Source organism: Silene latifolia, chromosome 10 (assembly GCF_048544455.1).
Source record: "Silene latifolia isolate original U9 population chromosome 10, ASM4854445v1, whole genome shotgun sequence".
Lineage (NCBI taxonomy): Eukaryota > Viridiplantae > Streptophyta > Magnoliopsida > Caryophyllales > Caryophyllaceae > Silene > Silene latifolia.
The window spans coordinates 8,807,929-8,823,918 of NC_133535.1; the positions used below are offsets into that span (position 1 = coordinate 8,807,929).

At 35.0% G+C, this 15,990-nt stretch overlaps 1 protein-coding gene across 2 annotated transcripts; it reads left to right on the forward strand.

Annotated features, from left to right (window-relative positions):
- The first annotated feature begins 7,671 nt into the window (after nt 1-7,671).
- LOC141604968 (uncharacterized) lies at nt 7,672-9,232 on the forward strand. 2 transcript variants are annotated; one of them, XM_074423561.1, is made up of 2 exons: nt 7,672-8,270; nt 8,625-9,232. In XM_074423561.1, exons 1-2 carry the CDS (start codon nt 7,688-7,690, stop codon nt 9,008-9,010), a joined length of 969 nt encoding a protein of 322 aa, XP_074279662.1. In that variant the 5' UTR covers nt 7,672-7,687; the 3' UTR covers nt 9,011-9,232. The 2 variants fall into 2 exon arrangements, with proteins under 2 accessions (XP_074279662.1, XP_074279661.1); XM_074423560.1 differs by having other exon boundaries at nt 7,676-8,444.
- Nucleotides 9,233-15,990: the final 6,758 nt, after the last annotated feature.

Here is a 15,990-nt window from a genome sequence, read left to right on the forward strand (position 1 = left end):
GACCTCGACTACCCTACTACATTAGTTGAGTTATTTGTTTGATTTGGGGAGTGCGACAAACCTACTATCAAAATGGCGCCGTTGCCGGGGAGATCAACGGATTGATATTAGTTTAGTTTTAGATTTGTTAGACTACGTTTATTGTTGTTATTTTTGAAAATGTTGTTCTATCTTGGTTTTCCTCAATATGAAAATGAAGAGTTTTGGGCTTATATTGATAGACTTGTGCAATTTCTTGACTCACTAGACGAGCATGATTTTAGTGAGGAAGAATTGCGTCTTACAATTGAGAAGGGCATGAATAGTCAAGTTAAATCTTTTCTTGATTCCTTATGTGATGGTGATTTATCTTCTAAGTCGGATGAGAAGGCATATAACCTTTTTGATTGGTTGAATCGTGAAAGCCGAAAGCCTAATTTTTCTTTGTTTTTGACTATTGAGGAGAATACTATTGTTGATGTGGGTGAGGGTCTTGAGCCTTTGAGTGGTGTTAGTGAGGGTGTTGTGGAGATAGAGGAATGTGAGGATATCTTGGAGGAGAGGCTTGAGATTGAGGAGGAGAGACCTTTGGAGCAAGTTGAGACCCCCATTTTTGAGGATGAGCCTTACACCCCTTTCGAGGATATACACACTACCTCCCCTACTCCCTTTAACACACCCACCAATTATGAGGATGCGATCTTTGAGGAATACAAGAGTGAGAGTGATGAAGAGAGCATCATGGTTGAAGAGTTGGAGGTCAAGTGGGATGATGAATTTCTTGGTGAGGAAGTCCTATTGGAAAAGTGGGATGTTGAGGTTGATCTATTTGAAGAGCCTATCTTGGAGAAATTTGATGCTTTTCTTCATGATGATGATGATGATGAATCCCTTAAACCCATTGATTCCATTGACCTCATTTCTCTTGACCCTTTGTTGGAGGTTATGTATGTTGAGGAGGATAGTGCAAGCATTGATGGTGAGGGAGATTGTGAGGTGCATTTATTTGAACCTCTTTTTGAGAAATTTGAGGCACATTTTGGTGGTGAGGATGAGTTCCTTATACCGACCGACGACCTTGACTTCATTTCTTATGCCCCTTTACTTGATTATGGTTGCATGGGTGAGTTGCTTGAAACCCCCCTCCCATATACATGTGATGATTATGATGCTTCCCCCTTCCTTTTGGAAAAATTTGTGTTTGAAATGGATGAATGGAGGGGAGAAGCAAAGGACAAGGATACTAATAAAGTCTCATATGTTGTTGATTGTCCCTTACTTATTGGTTTTGATCATTCTCCTCCAATGAAGGAGGAAATATTATATAAAATTGAGTTTGAAAATGTCGAGGAGAATGATCACAACCTTGATGATTGGAGGAAGCTCAAAGATGTGAGCTTTATTGACTTGGGCAAGGAGTTAAGTGGCCTTGCCCATAGGTTGTGGGATCCCGGTTAGTTGTTGGGAGCACTTATAGGTTTAGCGGTTTCCTCAAAACCGCGCTTCTTGGGAGGCAACCCAAGCTTTTTATGCATTCTTTTTCTTTTTGATAATTTTTTCTAAAAACCCAAAAACATGTTCTTTTCTTTGAAAAAAATTGAAAAACCAAAAACATGCATTTAATTTCAATTTCCTCCACACATTTGTTTCTTTTTGAAACATAGTAAATAAATAAGTGTGGGGAGGAAATTTTATATTTCAAAAACCCAAAAACATGTATTTCATTTCCGAATTTCCTCCACACATTTATTTCCATTGGAAATTATGTAAATAAATAAGTGTGGAGAGGAAATTCTATTAATTAAAAATACAAAAATATGTCTTTTATTTTTCTTATTTCTTCCCTACATTTCGTTCCATCGAGGACGATGTAAATTTTAAGTGTGGGGAGGAAAATATCCACCTTGTGTATATTTGTTTATATTTGTATATACTTGTTAATTTGGAAAAATTACAAAAAATACCTAAAAATTAAAAAAAATCGAAAAAATCAAAAAAGTTGCATTGTTTATATTATATATATTGCATTTGTCCTAACAATTTTGATAGGCAACACACGAGTATCGGAGAAGACGCTTGGTAAAATTCTTCCAATTCTTTCTCCTTTATCCTTCCTTTTCTTTTTGTATATATAAGCATGGAGGAGGACGGGATATGTGATGTGGGTGTTCCCTTTGGGAACCGTTTTGGATATGCTTGTGTTGTTGGTGTGCTGTTAGGACTAGATATTGTATGCATTTAGACTAGATACGTATATATGTGTTCACTCTTGCATTCACGTAGCTTGTTCATATGTTTAGTTGCATTTCATACACGTTGCATCTTGTTTGTAAATAGTTGCATAGAGAGTCTAAATGTGGAGGGTATATGTCGTCAATGATGATAATTGTTTTGCCCATGTCATTCCCCTCTTGATAGCTTTGGCCTCTTGATGACACATGTTTAGGGTTTTTGCTTGCAAAAACCCGGAAGTCTAGCTTAACAACCAAGTTGCGACCACCCTGTGAGACCGTATTAGACCCGAGACTCGACTTAAGACCGACATATCTACTCAAATGTGAGGATAGAGCCTCCATATGGCCGGTCCATCAAACTGGTCCCGTTAGGTATTTGTGAGTAGTTCTCCTTGCGTGGTGTGTCATGTCAAAACGCATAAGTATGGAGCTCATTCCTTGATTCCGTAGAAATGTCGATGTGCATATTGAGACGATTTTGTTCAATAAAGTAACCTCACAATAGCCAAATAAGCCTATGTTATACCCTTGAGTTATTTTTCCCTTTTGTTAACTCATTTTAAGCCTTAGCCTTGTCATTTCTATTGCCAACTAAATAACTACAAACCATAAACAACTCACCCATGTTGAGTAGTTCGTCGTTGTAGTCCATTTGTGGAAGAGTATTTGGGTTGGAATTGATTCTCTTTGGAGTATATAATATTGGATATCACATGTTTGTGACGATGCTTCAACTTTAGCTTATTTTGCAAAAATAAGAAGGTTACTAGTGTTGAAAAATGAAACAAAGAAAATCAAATAGAAAAGAGAAAAATGAAATGAAAAACAAAAAGAAAAGAATGTTGTATTTGTGTTCAATAAAGGGTTGATGGTCATGCAATTGATCTTGTTTCGGAAACAAAAGAATGATTTGTAGAAATGGCAATCTTACCATAATTTGTGAAGAATTTATTTGCATGGGTTGAGTTTAGTGGATTGGTTAGATATGACGACTACTTAACCGATAGCTTCACATGTCATAAAACGGTGCTTGCACCGATCCCTTTTTACCGAACCCGAGCCCCATTACAACCCGATTGTCTCTTGTATGTGTATCATTTTGACATTTTTCTTGCGGATATTGGATGGAGTACCATATTAGAATGCGGGCATGCTTCACAAGTTGAGTTAGGAGAGTGATTTTGGTACCTTTTTGTCACAAAAATCACCCGGTTTTTCATTGAGTGACTAGTGAAACCCGTGAGAGTCGGTCTTGCGTCTCCTTTGGTCAAGGGTTTGATATGGAGTCGAATCTTGTGTGTGTCGTGTCATTCTTGGGAGTATAGCGACGTACTTCCCTTTTCCCGCCTGGAATTTGTTTCTTAGGCTCTCTGTGTTGTCAATGTTGGCTACTTGAGCTAATACTTGGGGATATACACCTTGGTGAGACCTTGAGACGACATCCTCCACTAATGACTCTCTTTGTTCGGTTTTGAAAGCAAAACGACCGCTTAGATGAGGAAAGCGGCTTGACTTTTTTGTGATGCATCTTATATGTTGATTCATATGCTTAAATGTTGGATGTGTCAAACATTTTGTGCAAGACCTCACTTGCCTTGCGAATTTTGCTTTTCCCTCGTGAGCAAAATTACGTGAGTTGAAAGGGCGTTGAGTGCGCTAATACTCATTCGGATATTATTACTTAAATAACTAAGTGATGCTTATATCGTGCATTCACTTTTAGTATTAGGGATCCGATTTGATTAGCATTTTTTATCATTCTAGAGCTTACTCGAGGACGAGTAAGAGATAAGTGTGGGGAGATTTGATAACTCAATATTTTATGCACTTTTAACCCACGTTTGATCTCTTATTTAGTCTAATTAATAACCCGAGTTAAGTTAATTCACCAATTTTAGTATTAAATAAAATATTAGTCGTCTAGTTTTATATAATGTAATTTATATTACTTTTTGGAAATTGGTACTGCTTTTGGACGTTTCATTTTGTAGGTACTAAACGAAGTGAACCCGGGTTAAGTATAAAAAAAAAACAGAACAGTCGAGTGATGGGTCAATTGTGGGTAGTGTCGATTCGTAACCCTTGTCCACCAACGAAAGTTGGTTAGGTTGTGAATTGGATACCCGGAAATTGGTCTTATCACTAACCTAGGTTGAGACCGAAAGGGAGAACCAAGGGAGGGTACCTCTAGACTAGCGTTTGAAATCGACCTCCAAAAGGAGGAGTGGGATGACCCGGAATACGATGGGTGCTTAGTGACCTTAGCCAACTACTAGGCTACCTCGGGAAAATGCATGTTTTCGGGGTAGTTGGGTGTTAAGTTAGGGATTCCGACCTTCGAACCCGAGAGGGGGGTTGGTGGGTAGAGCTAGTGTCCTATTATGAGCCCGAGAGGGAGTTAGTAGACGAATTAGAGCCATCTCCCCCTTGCTTGTCTACCCGAATGATCAACCTAGGGAATCGTGATATGGAATTACGAATTGTTGGTGAAAATCGGGTCCTAGGCTTTTAATTCCTTGAATTACATCATTTTCATTTTCTTGCTTATTTTCCATAATTAGTTCAATTGCATTTTAGTTTATTTAGTTTAGTTGATTAGCAAAATATCAATCTATTTCATGATCCGCGTAGCTAGCTTATACTCTAAGACAAAACTAATACTCAAACTTGATCTCCTTGTGGTTCGACCTCGACTACCCTACTACATTAGTTGTGTTATTTGTTTGATTTGGGGAGTGCGACAAACCTACTATCAGCCATACCAGGAGTGGGGGGAATGGGGGGATCAACCCTAGGTTGCACTCATTGATTACGGTGACAGGACAAGGGTACGAAAGGACGGGAATCCGACACAAATGAGGCATCAAATAAAGATAGAATGTGAAAACCCGGCATTCGGTCAAATTCATTAAATTAAAAGACAAAAATGGAAAAAGACTGATTTATACACCTCCAACATTCCATAAAGACAAACAGGCCATGGAAGGCCGAACAACCCAAAGGATGGAGCTAGACGCAAAACACTCATGCATGCACCTCAACCATGCCCGAGACCGCGCGCGCCAATCACTATCACTGGGAACGAAATGATCTTCACCTGGACAAACCCAGTAAGCGTAGAAGACGTGCTTAAAACTCCGTTATGAAAGATCATTGTTGACGAAAAAGGAAAACTGTTTCTGTAAAATTAAACTAGCGGTGTCAGCGACAACAACATAAAAAGATTACGCGTGCGAAAACCGTTTCTGTGAACGGAAAGTTCATGCTAACAGGCTGACAGTAGGAAAAAAAAAAAAGAGATTTATGTCTTAAAGTAGCTGAAGATGGTGGTGCATAAGAGACTGAGCTAGAGCCACATTAGCGACATACGAGGTAAGACGAGGATGAATCGCATTTCGCGCACCAAGGTGAACCGCTGATAGGGAGTGGAATAAAACAAAGACAGAGGAATCATTCCGCCGGAGATGAGCAAAGAGACCGCCTCATCTTCCGCGGACGACCGATCGGTAGAGGAGAGAGAGTGTCAGGTGGTGGTGATTGGATGTGGTGGATCAGATTAGGGTTATATTTTGGGTTTTTTTATTTAGGGGTAATTCTCTCTCTCTCTCTCTCTCCCCCCCTCTTACACCGTTGAATATTAGATCATCATAATAATGAAATAGGAACATTTGTATAATATATTAACGGAGCTTATTAGTACCTTTAAACACCCAACCATTTGTATTGTTTTTTCTCGAATAACAAATTATATAATCTAGGGTTATTTAATGTGAATACTCTGAACTATTGCACCCCTTCTCAAAATACTCTAAACTTTGAATTAACTACGAATACTATCAACTAATGCACTCTCTCCCACATAATAGAACAGGTGGAAGGGCTACCTGTTCTACCGGTCGCCCTTGCTTAAAACTTAGTTTTTCATTCTTTATTCACGTTTACTCCTTCTTTACCTTCTTTTATTACTTTTTCTTCTTCCCCCCTTATACTAGTTGATGTTCATCGACAGTGTTGATCTTCATCGCCATTCATCTTTTTGCACAAATCATCTGAGTGAAGGTGACCTCCTTTCAATTTCACCCTGAATTAATCCACAATAAAAGAGGTCAATCAATTTCGCCCTTAATTAATTACAGATGTTATTTATTTATTTTCTTAAATTTAAATTTTCCCAAGTTCTTGTTCTTCATTTGCAATGTTCTTCCACCTCATCGACATCAAGCATCCCAATTTATTGAAAGTATTCAGATTTGGGCAGTGATTTTAAGGATTGTATTTAACAAATCTAATTGCAATCCATAGGTTGTTTATGCGTCTGTACAAGGTACCTTACCCACCCCAATGTCTAACACACATACAATTATACAAACTGTTGTTGAATGAATACTTGAGATATTAATTTGAGAAAATAAGATTAAGTCCAACGATGAGCAAAAGTCCAGTGATAAACAAAAAGGTGACCAAATCATGTAAAAGTGTGAAACACAACCAAAAAAATTGTTTCCCATTTGACGCATTTGATAAACAAGAACGCGAGCCTTCTATTTAAGGAAGAAATTTTAAGGAGAAATTAAATAAAGAAGAGAGTAGAGATAGAGGATATAAATCCAGATTTTTTTTTGCAGGTATCCTTTGTAGATGTAAGTGGGAGAAGATGAAGTCCTTAATAAACAAAAAGGTGGGCTCCACTGAACATATTACCTGCTGCAACGGGTAAAAAAGAGTGTAATTCTATTAGACGGGAGGGGGTGCATTAGTTGGTAATATTCGTAGTTAATTTAAAGTATGTAGTATTTTGAGAAGGGGTGTAATAGTTCAGAGTATTCCCATTAAATAACCCTATAATCTATTACATATCTAATACTGCATTATATTATATTATTATAATATATTTCACATTATATAAATTCAAAATTAGTATGCAGTTTTACATGGGTTTAAAACTAGTATGCTATTAAAATATATCAGTTGTGTTATGCTAACGTCATTTGTTATCAGAAATTTGATGTTGTTTGCCAGGTAGAGCCAATAACCATTTATTTTGTCTTCGCATCATTTTTTCCCTTTATGTGGCAGTAAAATATTTCCAACAACGATAAATTTAAATGTTCGAGATTTAGAATAAATTTTATGACGATCACATTTATACATTTTTTTATTAATCTTTATTTAGATGAGCAAATAATCTCTTTTTGTGTAAGAAATGTCAAAATTTTAATATGTGGAGGAAAAGTGAATAAATTAAAGAGAAAATATTGCTAATATACAATTTTCGACATTATTAAAAAAAAAACTTACCTATGCTTCTATAGTAGAATATAAGAGGTTATATATTTTAACATTTACGTTAATAATAGAAAAAACTATTATATTGGTTTAACGTAAACCTTTCTATGTCACACAAAAAGAAAAGAAAAACAGATATATATTTCTTGCTTTTAATTAATTTAATGCTCAAACATATACTTGCAATCATGAATACAAAGAGTTTTTATAAGATGTTTTTAATTGCACAACTTATGTTCATGATATGTTTATCCCTATTATTCATAAGCATCAATGCAAAGTCAATTCCTCCTAGTACGTTCAATCCTATTCATAATGATGAACCAATTCGTCCTAACAAATTGAAATCTAGTGGCTCTAACCCAATCCACAACAATGACGAATTAACAGATCCAAATAGATTGACTCCCGGTGGCTCTGACGCAATCCAAAATAGCAAATCAACGGGTTCAAAAAAGAAACATTCGAGTGGCCCCAGCCCAATCCACAATAACGACAACCCAGCAAGTCTAAATAAAATACCGCCTAGTGGCTCCAACCCAATTCATAATGGTGAGCCAATGGATCCAAATCCAAATAGAGTGACTCCCGGTGGCTCTGAACAAATCCAAAACCGCAAATCAATAGGTTCAAAAAAAAGACATTCAAGTGGCCCTAGCCCAATCCACAATAACGACAAACCCACAAATCCAAATAAAATACCGCCTAGTGGCTCCAACCCAATTCACAATGTTGAGCCAACAGATCCAAATACAAATAGATTAACTCCCGGTGGCTCTGATCCAATCCAAAATAGCAAAATAAAAGGGAAAAAAACGAGAAGTGGCGCCAATCCAATCCACAATGGCAAGAAACCAACAAATCCAAATAAAAAACCGCCTAGTGGCTCGAACTCAGTTCACAATGGTGACCCAAAGGATCCAAATCCAAATAGATTGACTCAAGGTGGCTCTGACCCAATCCAAAATAGCAAATCAACAGGGTCAAAAAAGAGACATTCAAGTGGCCCCAGCCCAATCCACGATAACGAAAAACCAACTAGTCCAAATAAAATACCGCCTAGTGGCTCCAACCCAATTCACAATGGTAAGCCAACGAATCCAAATCCAAATAAATTGACTCCAGGTGGCTCTGACCCAATCCAAAATAGCAAATTAAAAGGGTCAAAAAAGAGTCATTCAAGTGGCGCTAACCCAATCCACAATAGCGACAAACCAACAAGTCCAAATAAAATACCGCCTAGTGGCTCCAACCCAATTCACAATGGTGAGCCAACGGATCCAAATCCAAATAGATTGACTCCAAGTGGCTCTGACCCAATCCAAAATAACAAATTAAAAGGGTCAAAAAAGAGTCATTCAAGTGGCACCAACCCAATCCACAATAACGGCAAACCAACAAGTCCAAATAAAATACCGCCTAGTGATTCCAACCCAATTCACAATAGCGGTGAGCCAACAGATTCAGGTAAAATGACTCATAGTGGCTCCCATCAAATCCACAAACAATAGTAAACCAATCGTTCTCATCTAGAACAAGCCCATAGCTTTGCTTTATTAGATATTGTTTTGGCTATGTGTAGCAATAAAACATTTTTCATGTAAATGTATTTCTTGTATAGTTTCTGAAAAATAAAATAAAATAAAGGGTCGCATATGACCTCAATTAGTGTAAATTGTCATAACTTACCAAGAGCATACTCTTCATTTTGAATTTAAATGTAGGTTTGCCAGCGTAATAAATGTTTACTAATCAAGATAAATTAGATTCGTTCATACATAACGAGGTATATTAGATCTATATAAATTATGCAAATCATCTTGTCATCCAAGCTTCCATTCTTAATTAAAGTTGATTCGTTAATCAATATATAATATTTTACACTTATACCCCTAAGATTATGTTGTGAAGTTAAAACTCTAATTCTTATTTAAGACCCTCTCAACCTAAGATAACTTTCACATCCGGTTAAAATAAAGGTGGAGATAAAAGGAGGTTGTGAGCGGTCTTAAATTAAGTTCAATTTTCATAATTGTTGGAGTTTAATAATTACCTTTAAAAATAAAGTTTGAAAGTAAAGCATTAAAATTTCTAAATGTTTTGTTTTTACAATTTTAATTTTTAAAAGTATAGTTGAATTATAAAGTCATATTTAAAACTTAGATTTGAATTATAAATTTTATTTGCAATTAGCATAAATGATATGTTATGGTTATTTGGCTTACGACCTAAAGTAGTACAATATTGATAGGCTATCGCACACCTATGCAAAGATAAATTTCCTAAACACAAATAAATGTAGTAATCGGGGTCGAACCAGAAGGAGATGGGAGTTTGTTAAACAAGTTGCTATGGATTGAATTCTATCGAGGTCGGTTTATCGGTTGTTGGTTGGTTGGTTGGTTGGTTATGCAAATAAAATGAAAACAATAATAAAGAAAGCGTTTAGGGAAATCGGGTCACACATGCAAATTACTAATTAGTCATGTTAATTTAGAAATGCGTTGATAATGATAAATTGTTTAGGCTTAGAGACACCCACCTATCGATATTAGTGTCAACCACAGACCGAGTCTTAGAGAAACTCTCGTTTATGACTAGGTCGTCCTATTACACATGCTTAGTCTAATTCAATTCCGTGTCTCTCGACTTATAGAACGAATTAACAAACTTAATCAATGAATAAGGCCTTTAAACAAAGATTAAATGTGACGATGCAAACATGTGATAGAAACTATTTTAATATCGTGACATCTCATTTTAACAATTGTGATTAGTTATTTAGCATGGCTTCCTTAATTTCCTAGACTAAGAAAATTACTCGAACATAATTATCTAGAGATAAATGAATAATAAAAGTAATGCAAGAAATGAAATTACCTTGATGATGGAAGAACTTGCAAATGAGAACAATGAATGAAATGTAAATAACTTGTAATTGAATTATAACTTGAAATGTTTAAAGGGAAATGTAAACAACATAAATAAAAACTAAACTAATCTAAACCTAACTTAATGACTAAAACTAATCTGAAATTTAGAGGATTTTTGTGAACTAAAACATAATGGAAATTGTATGGAAAAAAGTGTGTGAGATTAGCAGTTTAGCACCCCTTATATAGGAAATAAGGGAGTAAAATTTGTAGAGAATCAAAAAATGGCATCCTAAGCACACTCTTAATTCTCCTTCAATTCTTGAGTAATTGCCTAGAGGAATCCTATGCAAATCCTTAATGCCTCTTTAATCACCCGATTAAATGTGATAATTAGCACCTTAAGACCTTCCAAAGAGCATCTTAAGTTGAGCATCCTAAGTACCATTTGTGGACTTTGCATTTTGAGCTTGACTTTCACTTGGCTTTGTTTTGCATTTCTTAATTCTAATCCATAACTTTTACCATACAAATCCATGCAACATCTCTTGGTTGGTCCATCATGCTCTTCTATTTAGCCTTACTTCTAGTGTGTGCAAAATATGTAGAATTATGCTCTTAAAAGCTCAAATACCTACAAAATATGACAAACCATGCTAATACAACTAAATTGCAATATTAGTTCAATAACACTAAGATTAGTGCAAATTAGCATGTGAAATAGAGCTAAAATATGGGGTTAGAGTGTATATAAAATGGACTTATCAAATATGTCCCCTTATTAGCTAAGTTTGAGTTTTTAGTATGTCTTATTACTCGGGCAGCTATAAAAAAAGCCCGAATTGTATAAGATGAAACACAATTACTTGGATGAAAATTAACACAAAATTAATGAAATTGTTAAACCTATTTTTCATTTAGTCAAATCCGTGCACGAATGATAGGTCCATTTTATATACATTTTAACCCCCTATTTTAGCTCTATTTTACATGTCATTTGCACTAATGTTAGTGTTTGTGAGCTAATTCCGTGTTCTAGTTGTGTTTGCTTGTTTTTCATTGTGTTTTGTAGGAAATTAAGCTTTTAATAGCTTTTTCCCGTCAAATTAGCATTCACCCAAGTTCACGAGGCTAATGAGAGCAAGTCTTGATCATGCAAAGGAGTTCCGGGAAGTATAGAGGCATTTTGGGAAGAAATTGGAAAACCCGAGCAAGAGGAGACCAATCTTAGTTGGTGGATATGTAAAGAAATGAAATCCAAATGAAAGCCCATGATAAGAGTTTGCATTGGATGCCAAAGGATGCCTAAGATACCTTAGACGGACGCATTATGACATAAGTATCGGATTCCGCATCAACATTAAGTGCAAAGTTAAGACGGAATTAAGAGAAAATTGAGAAAACCCACGACCCCGATCGGGGTGGGGTGGCCCCGATCGGGGTTAGCCCCCTCTTGATTGTTTACGTTACTCCCTTATTCCTATATAAAGGGTGTTGATCCGGGACCTCAAACACACTTCATATACACTTCTTACATACTTTCTACACCACTTTTATACTCTCATTTTAGTTCTTAGTTTAGGTTAGATTAGATTTCCTTTTAGCATTTCCATTATGTTATAAACAATTTCAATTCAAGTTATAAACAATTTACATATGAAGTTATTTATATTTGCATTGTTCTTCAATTCCATTTCCATTTCCATTTCAAGGTAATTCTATTTACATTTCCATTATGTTTATCATTTTAATTATCATTAGTGTACTTTACATTTTCATTATGTTTGAGTAGTTACATTTGTCTAAGGAGTAAGGGAAACCATGCATGACTAAGTAAATTGTAAATGTTAAAATGAGGCTAAGTTGAATTGATAAATTGTTTCTATCACATGTTTGCGCCACAACGTTTAATCTTTGGTTATTGGCCGTAATCGTAGATTAAGTTTGTTAATTCATTCTATAAGTCGAGAGGCACGGAATCGGATTAGACTAAGCATGTGTAGTAGGACGACCTAGTCATAAACGAGAGTTTCTCTAGGACCCGGTCTATGGTTGACGCTAAGATCGAGAGATGGGTGTCTTTAAGCCTAAACATTTATCGAGTAATCAACTTCCTAAATTGACATGACCATTTGCATAGTTTGCATGTGTGACCCGACCTCCCTAGATTATTTCTTTATCATTATTGTTTTCTTCCATAATCCAACCAACCAATCAACAAACGTTAATCTACCAAGATAAAATTCACTCCATAACAACTAATTAACAACTCCCGTCTTTTTGTGGTTCGACCCCTACGTACTACATTAATTTGTGTCTAGGGTATAAATATTATTTTTGCATAGGTGTGCGATAGCCTATCAACGAAACAAAACAAAAATTTGACATGTGAATATTTATACTGAGAGTTTTGGACCATATTTAATTTACTATAGATTTTTAATTAGTGAAACGGGGCAAAATGAAACTCTTGACTCGTGTACGTTTAAATCGGTAAAGTGGAATTGTTCAATAACCCATGAGCCAGAGTTATTACTTGTAGAATATAATTAGAAACAGAATAATCGTAAGAGTTTATTTGTAGGTGTTGTTGGCAATAAAAGAGTTTCATAGTATAATTGTCTTACAAAACAAGTTGTATTAACACAAATTATAGAGTAAGACGATTTCACCTTGTGTCGGCACAATTATGTAAAAAAAACAATTTATTTATGTAATAAATATGATTTTTTTATTTATATTTTTTTACAAACATGATCGATCGTCTACCTTGTGAAAGTATAAAACATCTCAAATAATAGTTGTCTTTTGTATAGAGGCAAAATACCGAAGTGTCAACCCAATTTAATGCTCCGTTTACGACCATGTCCATTGATAACTTGACCAACATTTTAATTCATCATTTTAAACAAGAAAGTTATGCCATGTTCTTTATGATTTAATTCCAACTTATTTTAGTTCAATTCAACTCAATTCAGTTCAGTTCGACTTTAATCCGTTTAGTTTATTTTTTCACAAATTAAACTCTTATTTCAATTCAGTTTCGTTCAGTTCCATTTCATTTAATTCAGTTAAACTCTTTTCAACCGAAAAGAAGAGAGTCTTAATCACATCACTTAAAACAATAATCAATAAGTCTCCCTTGTGACGGGTATATCCGTCACAAGCTTAAGACGGGTCAAGTATCACTCACATGATAGATAAAACAAAAGTAAAAGTGTCTAGAGAATCACAAAAGACTTCTCTTTATCTTCCCAAATGAGTTTTATTTGACCCGTCACAAACTTGTGACGGATATTATGTTCACAAGAATTTGTGAACAACAATAACCCCTTGATTTAGGAAGCCCGCGGATATGAGAAAACAGGGCCTAAAAACAATGAGCATAGTGTATAGAAAACAAGGCCCTACGTGTACCAAGATTTACGTCCATTTCCGGTACAAGTGAACTTTATTGGTGGGATACGGTGAAAAGAGTTGTGGTAGTTGGATTAAAGCTACGTGTGAGACATACACAATTCGGGTCACCCGATTAGCTTACTTTTACAGTCATATACTCATATCCATCTAAATATCACATCCATTCCGGGAAATTTCTAGTATTATCGAGGATGTAAAATTAGATCTTTATTTATTTAATGAAGTGATAATTAAGCACAGTTAATAGATCCTACAACCAGTTGTACCCAGTTGTATGCTCTAGAACCCGAGCTATATAATAAAGTTTTCGAGTTTTGTTTTAAAGAAGTCGAGCTATACCATAAAATTTCTGAACTCACTCACTTAAACATAAAAAAAATTAACTTTAAGAAAGCTCAAAAAAAATACACATAAGCTCGATAAGATATAACTTGGTTGTATGATGTTATTGTAACACTGGAGGTATAATGTTATTTGTGAATTAAGCATTGCTTTCGTGAAGCTAACAAAGTTGCCGACTTTATAGCTTCTATTGGAAATTCATGTCCAACTCTTTCGAGGTGGTTTGAAAGACGGTGGCTTCAACTTACCTCTATCATTCAAAAGGATAAGATAAGTTGGTCCTACCTTAAAGAATCAATCTAGTTTTATTACTTTATCAAGAAAAAAAAAATCTAAATATCACATCCCTTTACATGGGTTTTCCTCTCTAATTTTACTTCTCAATTTGGATCGTTTGGTTCGCCATAGGAAGATAGAATTCCCGAAAAAAAAAAATTCATAAGAACTTGAAAATCACGTGAATTGTGTAAATGTTGTTTGATTGAATGTGAAACTTCAATTCATGTGGAAACTCCCACTTACCTACGGGCTAAGTAAGGGACTTCTTACACTATATAGGAATTGGAGTTCCATAAAAAGTTCTACTTCCCGTAAATTGGGCAACCAAACAAGACTCCGTTTAGGCACTTCCCAAAATTTTCCAATTCCCATGATTTTTAAAACGCAACCAAACAACCCCGCTCTATGTTTGGATTGTTTTCGACATAAATAAACATTAAACAAATTAATCCGTCTCATTCATTTGTTTATTTATTTTTTACTTTTTAGGAAATCGAGAGTAAGTCTGATATTAATGTTCAAAATCTTGATAACTTGATAGTTGATAGTGATCTGCTAATCAACATTATACCGTGATTTTACTACTATTACCTTGTAGTCATTTGTATACCTTTATTCAGCGAATGGTAATTTAATTAAGGGGTTTTTTGATAATTACTACCTACTATAATCACTGTTTTGAGAACTACTACCAAAGAAATTTTCGCTTAAAAACTAATACCAATAAGATTGATATTTTTTAAAACCACTACCATATCTCATCCAGACCCAATATTTCGTTTGAAAAGACCAATTTACCCTTCCTTTTACCCTCTCCCGTTGTTACCTATCCAATTAAACATTCAACCTATCTTACCTTTTGTCAATTACTTTTGAGCAAAATCACTCTAACCTAGTTTCATCTGACATTGCTACGCATTTAATTTGGTTTTCATCTAACCGCTTTTAAATCCAAAACCACACTTGCATTACAAATTATGTTATTATAAGAAGAAGAAAAAGAAGATGAAGATAAAGATGAAGAAGATGAGTCATTTGACATTGCATGCTACACATTTACCAACAACAATGCCTAGGAATTAGTTACACAAATCGTGGAGTTATAAAACCTAATTTCATACACCAATAATCTGAAAATTAAGGGTTAATTGAAACAAAAGAAAAAGTGTTACTTGATAGGATGCAATAGTAATTAAAATTTGTGAAAATAATTCAATAAAAAATGAAGAGAGAGAATGAGTAAATGGAGAATAGAAGAGAAGAAGTAGATTAATAGATTTCATAATCAATGAATGTGAGTCAATATAACAATGAGAAAGGGGTAAAATAGGGATATAATATGTAACTTAAGATGGAAAATCAAAAATAAACGGCTGAGATTATATTTTATTGGGCTTGGATGTGATCTGATAGTGTTTTTAAAAATCAATCAATCATATTAGTATTAGTTTTTAAGCGAAAATTTCTTTGGTAGTAGTTTTCAAAACAGTGATTATAATAGGTAGTAGTTATCAAAAAACCATTTAATTAAAGATAAAATGATTGGGATGAGAAGAGTGTGCGTTCTATTTATAGGT